This window comes from Anthonomus grandis, chromosome 5 (assembly GCF_022605725.1).
Source record: "Anthonomus grandis grandis chromosome 5, icAntGran1.3, whole genome shotgun sequence".
Taxonomy (NCBI): Eukaryota; Metazoa; Arthropoda; class Insecta; order Coleoptera; family Curculionidae; genus Anthonomus; species Anthonomus grandis.
This window is the reverse complement of record NC_065550.1, coordinates 31,061,176-31,069,311: the sequence shown is the minus strand read 5'-3', so window position 1 is coordinate 31,069,311 and position 8,136 is coordinate 31,061,176. Positions and strand designations below refer to the sequence as shown.

General features: G+C 33.4%; 1 protein-coding gene across 1 annotated transcript in view; it reads left to right on the top strand.

Moving 5' to 3' along the window:
• The first annotated feature begins 591 nt into the window (after nt 1-591).
• The window catches only part of LOC126736727 (sodium leak channel NALCN), a 39,695-nt gene continuing 32,150 nt past the window's right edge, over nt 592-8,136 (top strand). The window contains exons 1-4 of the mRNA XM_050441240.1: nt 592-765; nt 6,683-6,825; nt 6,884-7,069; nt 7,125-7,348. Of these exons, the coding sequence (XP_050297197.1) occupies nt 6,721-6,825; nt 6,884-7,069; nt 7,125-7,348 (515 nt within the window). The 5' untranslated portion in view covers nt 592-765; nt 6,683-6,720. The remainder of the gene's footprint in view (nt 766-6,682; nt 6,826-6,883; nt 7,070-7,124; nt 7,349-8,136) is intronic.

Sequence of the window (8,136 nt, the reverse complement as noted above, 5' to 3'; positions counted from 1 at the left end):
TGATTATATTTTGGACCTTTTTTTGTAAATCTATTTAAAGAAAATTATTTTTTGAAAAAAATTAATAATAAAATTTTGGACAAAAGTCGAATGCAAGTATGTTCCGTATGAAAAAAAGCAAATAATTACACGAATAAAAATTCAATTTCTTATATAAACTTTGCATTTTTTTTTTAATTTTAAACAAATATTATTTAATTGTCAATGTCATTGTTCAAAGTTTCCACCAATTTATAATAAAATTCCCCTTTATATTATTTATTTATCGTGATTTTTATTATTTAAAAATGTTCGTGACGGCCAACCACAACTATCACTTTTCATCGCCCAATTAGGTAAATTATGTTCGGAAATTCTTGTTAAAATGCGTTCGTTTAGTACGTCAATTTTAACAGTATAAACATCGAAATGCAATGGAATTTTTGATGCTATGACGATATAAAAAATAACAACACAACATTTGTAAATGTATGCTTTATCACCTGAGTCAAATGAGACACCCTGTATAAGTGCTGCTCAATACGCAAATGCCCTCTACGGCTATCGATTTTCTGCTTCATCCCGATGCGCGTTCTGGACCGTTTTCCGAACATCTCCATCCATAATCTGCTTGTTTATCCTCAGTTAGATCAAAATAGAAATACTTTAACAGAAATAACCCTGTTAAAATGTGATTTTCCTGTATTATGGTTCATATCTGGATGGAGGTGTGAACCTCTGGATCCCAGAACCTCGTATTTTGCCAGGGTGTTGACACAAAGTAGCGTAAGTAAAAATATGACAATTAAGTTATTAAAATAGGATTCTAATATTAAGGGCTGTTTATTAGTTATTGGTAACGTTTTCCTTGAAAAAAATTACCCTGAGTTGTCCTAAGAACCTGAATATGACATGATATGAATAATAAATATAACTAAACAACACCAAAAATATACGTAAATAAAATTCGATGTAGTCATGTTGTACTGGAAGTAATAGGCTAATAAAAGACTTATTTTACGGTAGAACATTATAGGGTTAGAGGTCTGGCAAAAAAGGTACTCCAAAATTACTTTGAAGATAGAAAACAATACCTCAAACTAAATGAAAAAGTATTTTTAAAACACTTTATTGCACCTTAAAGTAATTTAATGCTTGTGTATGCCTATAGTATATAAATATGTTTGGATTCCAGCCCTTTCTTAAAATTGTTTAATTAAATAATTTACTTAGTCAAATAATACACTTCCTATACATATACATATACACCAATACTCGATACTACTAATATTAATAAAAGAAGAAGATATAAAGGATTCTAGATAAGGTAGAAAAAAGCAACAATTCAGAAATCAGTGGATAATTTGCACTATAACCCAATATTTTTTTAATTACAAAATTAACGCAAAAATGGACTTTACGAAAACGGAATTTATAAAATTTTGCTCCTAAATAATCTATAAAATAAAGATTAATTTACTTTATTTAATAATATTAAATGTTTATTATCTCTGAATCTCTGAGTGTATCTCAGAGATTCAGAGATAATAAACATAGGTGTGCCACAAGATATACAATGTGACCAATAATTCTGTTTGACATATACATAAAATCATTGCTTAAACTAAGAATAATTTAAAAAAAACTTTAAATTAAATATTATCTTGCTATCAACTATCCTGAATTTCCATTATTAAAAAACTTAACCCAAAAATCCCAAATAATAAAATTTTCAGTACAAATAAATTTTAAGGCCGGACCTGTGCAACTTTTCACGCTTGAGTGGCTGGGACTGAGGTCAGACGTCTAACAAAATAGTACGTGGGCGTATGTAGTCAAATTTTACGAATCAAATGTATACATTTAAAAAAAATGTTTAAAACATTTATTTATTTAATAGAATGATTAAATCTCGCATAGAATATTACTTTATGACTTTTTCCACATAAAATTTTGCGTGTGACAATACAAGCAACACCGGCACGCGGACTATTCGCGGCACATCAAAGATTCTAATCTCTGAACTGGACTTTACCTGGCCAAATAGTAAGTTTTGCAGATGACATGATATTAATTAAAGGCAATACATGGGAAGAAGTAAAAAATACCTTGTGTGTGGGGTTTGGGCAGTCAAGAGATTGGTTATTTACACAGAAACTCACGATTAATATGAAAAAACAAAAGTTATATGGTTTTTTTCTTTATGTAATAAAAACTTAACACTTTTTACCAGGATCGTTCTTAACACTACAAGAAACGAAGTAATCTCAGAAACCTATTGGAATTATAGTTGACCAATACTTAAAATGGAATGACCATATTTATTGTTTTTGTAGCAAAGTCCGAAACCCAATAGAAAAATTTTACGTTCTTTGAGAAATACTGGGCAATAAATAGTGTTTCTACTCTCACTCCGCAACTATTTTATTTTGTCGTGGAGAAGAAGACAATTTAGAAAGGCAAGATTTGGATAGTGATACCGAATAAGAAACTTCAGAGACGGAAGCCACTGATGAAGTCGCTAGGGGAAATTACCCTGTGTTTATTGGCAAAGATGGAACAGAGTGGGCCAAACATATGACGAAAATAAAATGTGAAAACCAGGGCGGAGAACTTGATAAAGTATCTTCCAGAGGTAAAAAGACCTAAAAAGAGAAATTGACATTTGGAAGCTTTTTTTTACAGACGTATTATCGAATTCAGTACTTAATACTGAAGTCGAAATATAGTCGATGATAGTCGAAAATACAAACAGACATATTATTGCCATGAGTACAGGCAATTACCAACGTGAAAGAGATGCAAAAGACACGGACATATTAGAAATACAAGCACTGATTGGATTTATTTATTTATCTGGGGTATTGAAATCTAATCCACTTAATATTGAGGAAATATGGACACAGAATGGTACTGGCGTCGAGCTCTTTCGACTAACGATGTCCCAATGTCGATTTCGATTTCTGCTAGATCATTTACATTTTGATGATTTGGCAACTAGAGACGAACAAAAACAGACTGACAAGCTAGCCGCCATCCGGACAGTGTTTGATACAGTTGTTGGTACTGATTCAGCCTATACACCTTTTAAATGGCTAACAATAGACGACAAGCTAGAAGCATTTCGGGGGCGTTGCAACTTTAGGCAGTATATACCTAGCAAACCCAATAAATATGGGCTAAAAATATTTGCTATGGTAGACGCCAAGACTTTCTACACCTGCAACATGGAGGTTTACGTAGGAAAGCAGCCTGAGGGTCCATTCCAAGCGAGTAATTCTCCCACTGCAGTGGTGCAGAGATTGTGCCAATCAATAAAAGGAACCTGTCGTAATATTACAGTTGACAACTGGTTTACCAGTATGGAGCTACTCAATTCCCTTCAGTCCAATCTGAAGCTAACTTTATTAGGTACAGTTAGAAAAAACAAAAGGGAATTGCCACCTGAATTTTCGAATCCTTTGGGTCGTCCACTTTTATCGTCCATGTTCGCCTTTCGTCATAACTGTACTTTAGTATCATATACACCAAAAAAGAAAAAAACGTGCTGCTTTTATCAAGTATGCATTTTGACGATAAAATAGATGCTTCTACTGAAAAACCAGATATGATATTGGATTACAACTCATCTAAAGGAGGTGTTGACTGTGTGGACAAGCTATGTGCGTCTTATAACTGTGCACGTAATACAAGAAGATGGCCCATGGTTTTGTTCTATTCGTTACTCAATGTATCGGGAATTATCTTTTTTGTTGCTCATTCAATGAATAATAATGAAAGTATACGACGAAGAAAGTTTTTGCCATCTTTGTCATTTCAATTAGTGGAGGGCTATATTCGCCGTCGAATGACGCAAGCTATTCCTAAGGCTACGCAGTTGAGAATAAAAGAAGTTTTCGGACTGGAAACACCTACACCTGAGCAGGACAACGTGGACGTTGCTCATACTGCGATAGAAAAAAAAAATAGACCTTCTCGTTTTTTTTGTGTTGAATGCCACAAATGTGTTTGTTTAGAGGATTCACTTGTTATTTGTCATGAATGCCGCTCAGAATGAAACACATTTTTATTTTTAATTTCTAGAAAGTTTTTATGTGTTGTTAAAGGTTTATTTTAATTTTTTTGTAGCAATAAGTTTTGTTAAAATGCCAAAATCAATGTATTCGATGAATACAATCTTAAAATAAATAAAAATTAACTTTTACTGCCAATAATTTTTAGAAATATGCACATTTGAAGGCTGCGGACTCTGATGAGTCCGTCTATTTATGGGTGATTTTATTACATTTTAAACGTAAAGTTTTATAGGGGTTGAAAGAATTTCTGATATGGTGCACATAAATTTACGTAATTTTTAAATGACTTGATTGCACAATATCGTGGGACGTCCAACAGAAAGTTAGAGGTTTAGTCCTGATTAATTCTCGAATCTTGTTTCCATGCACTATCGCTTTTCGGCAAATAAACTTTAGCATTATTAATAAAATTATTAACTCTAGCACTGTATCTTAATTAACTTTTAGCCAATTTTTACAAAAACGGTGATATTTAGCGATTTTTGCTGAGAGGACATTTTTTATGCAAAAGCAATAGCAGCACTGATATAATATCCAAATGGGCAGAAATTCCAAAGTCTTAGAGAAATGGGATTAAATTTGCCAAAAATCCCCCTGGTTTCTACGCCCCTAGTTAAAAGTATTTTTGTTTAGTAGGCACTTGTGTGCTTGGTAGATCACTGCGAAAGAAATGTTATCAAACGCTCCTTCAATATCTAGCAACGCACCCAGGCAGGCCTTTTCATTACCTAGAGCACCCTCCTCATTTCTCACGAAGTGGTGTAGTCCATCGATTTGCCGGCCTAGTAAGCGTATTGTTGCACATGCTGTGGTCTTTCGACTACTGCTTGTTAGAGATGTTTTTTTTTAGATATTGGTCAATCAGCATCTCCATTATCTTCAGCAGAAAACTGGTCAAGCTGTTTAGTCGGCACGATATGGGGTCTAAGTAGTCGCATGTTCCTGGTTTCGGAATAAAGACAGGGTATTTCGATGGGAAAGTAGACAAAACCGACTACCAGGTCCTTTCCCAAACCTATGGACAGCTTGAAGGCTACTAGGTTTCTTGTGCAGAAACCTGTGAGGGGAAAATACCGCACATTCATAGTCAGGACGCAGGCGCGAGAATTTTCATAGGCTACATGTTTGTGGAATGTACCGTCAGTTAAACATAAGCCTTTAACAGAGTAATCCTGGTCCAGGGCTTAGTCCAGGGATTCTGTATTAAGGCAATGTTGATGCTTTTTTGCACAGATCAGCAGTAGACGCTTTTCCGTGCTGTAAATATTTTATGGGCATAGTGCACTAGAGTATATAAGTCAGGCTAAGATTACATATAAACTTCAGGTGAAATTAGGTAGTTGCCACCAGCGTCCTCGGATCTGGGAGGCCAATCATCAGTTGATCGCCCTGGCTCCTCAATTTCAACTTTCAATGATGGAGGGTGTGGGATTTCGGGATACCTGCTGTAGTAGAACTTTCGGGGGTGAGGATCAAAAGAATAAACGTACTAACAATAATGTATGTCCCAAAATTGGTAGCTACATTAGTTCCGAAACTACAAAACGAAAACTAGTTTTTAAAAGTTATCTTCAACGAGCTTTACTATGTTGCTATACCCATGTTCATATGAACTTTTTTTTTTGACGTTTTCTATCTACCCTAGAAGTTTGAATGTAAAATTTTAATTTCCACTTTGTGAGTATTTTATGACTTAAATTATATTCGATTTAATTGTGATGTTATTTTAATTCTTGGAACATTTGGAGATTTTAATAGTGTATATTATTTTTCTTTGTATTTTAGCTTTCCTCCTGAAGAAGCTACAAATTAGTAGCGAAATATGGTCATGAGGTTCTTTAATGAGAATAAAAGATTTATATTTAAAAATTTAAACAGACCGATTCCCAAGAATATATATATATATATATATATATATATATATATATATATATATATATATATATATATATATATATATATATATATATATATATATATATATATATATATATATATATATATATATATATATACATATATATATGTATATAATTATGTAGTGTATGCTTTGTCTACTTAAGAAAGGGCTAGAATCCAAACATTGTAAAGATTGACGGATTTTTTTAATAATTCTAGGTGCACACAAAGTTTCTTAGGTGCTTATTCTTTACTTTTTTTAATTATAAATAAATAAAGTGTTTTATGTTTATTTTTTTCTATCTTTAATTTCTTTCTATTTCAAAAGTCCTCGGATGTCTATTTCTATTCTGATGAACAGTGGATTTTAAATATAGAAAAAAAATGGTCAATGGTTGTTCCAACAGGCCATAGATTGGTAGATATCATTGCCTTAGTTAATGCAAATTTTCAGTTAATTCATGCAAATTTTTTAGTAAGGGCAATCTAAGTTACACCTTTGAAGATAAGTGCTTCCTTGAATAAACAATATCGATATGTTTATTTAATTATTTCGCAAAAATTGCTTCAACTCTAGGCATCCATCGCTAATATTATTGAAAAACTAAATGATGTCACAAGATTTTCCTTTTCACCATAACATCCATCTTTTAGTAATTTTCGTAGAACCGTAATTCTAGCGTCAAAGAATAAATCACATCATTTGTATATATTGAACTTGTTTACAGGCAAAATTTCGACCAAAATAATCACCGAACGCCTCAAGATGATGCTCGGGCGCAAACAGAGTCTCAAAGGCGAACCGGTGCTGGCCGACTACGGGCCCGACGAGGCTTTCAACGAAAGCGCCGACATCGACTGGGTTAATAAGGTAATTACCCCTGTTTCGTCTATTACGAACACCATCAACGTTCAATGCTGAATTGCAGAGATGGGTTAGGAGAGTGATGAGGAGCTGCGCCCTCCTCAGTTTGGCCTCCGTATGCAGTAACACCCCGAAAACCTTCGAATTATTCCCGTTCATGCAAACGGCCACCATCAGCGTCGATTCTGCTGTTACGTTACTTTTCACATCCGAAATGATCGCCAAGATGCACGCGAGAGGAATAATTGCGGTATTTTTTTTTTAATTTTCACAATAAGAACGTTTGCAAATGTGCACCATTTTAGGGGGAGAAATCATACTTGAAGGATCACTGGTGCAAGTTCGACGCCACCATGGTCCTGTTCCTCTGGATCTCGGTTATTTTGCAAATTTTCGAAATCTTAGGCACCATTCCGTTGTATTCTTCCATATCGATACTGAGGGCACCCAGGCCGCTTATTGTTATACGGTTCTTAAGAGTGTTTCTTAAGTTTTCTATGCCTAAAAGCCGAATTAATCAGATTTTCAAGTAAGTACCATAAAAATCTTCCTAAAATCGCCTTTTATTTGAAAAATTAAAAAAATATTTTTGACTCACAAATAGGGCGACGTTTAGTTGATCACAACAAAAGCCAATCAACTAGTCTTCCTGCACTGCAAAAAATTTCTTTATAAACGCATTAAAATTGACATATACCTATTATCTAATCACAATTTTTAAAATCTCAATAAAACTCAAAATTTCCATTAACAGGTTTTTTACTTTAAATTTAAAAACTGCCATCCTAAAATATTTGACACTACTTGGAAATTTGTTACATTGATTAACAGACTGGTATGAAAATGATCTCTGAAAGATTTCTGTTTGGTGTTTTGGTATATCTAGTAGACTTTGACTTTTGAATATTTTTCTTTCTTTTAGGCTATATTTCCACCTCTTTCTGGTTGAATAAGTTATGCTTTAAATCGTCTAGAGAACATTGACATATTCCAGGCAGTTGAGATCATCATTCACCTTTTCTTAACTTTTAATGCTTTCGTGAAGCTGAAGCCAATAGACTAAATGAATCATGCATGACTCCAAATTACTGGAAGAAATTACAAATTTAATTGCCTGGAAGTGTTAATTTATAAAAAATAAACAAGACCTTAGAGTTATAAAAGAAAAAGAAGAGGGTTTCAACTGCCTGAAACGAACATACCAATACCAATATAAATTTCTATGATAAAGAGCAAATAGCTTCTCCAAGTAAAATAATTGAGTCCAAGATTGGTTTGAAACGAAGATCAAAAGTTGTACTTAGATCTTTTTTATGC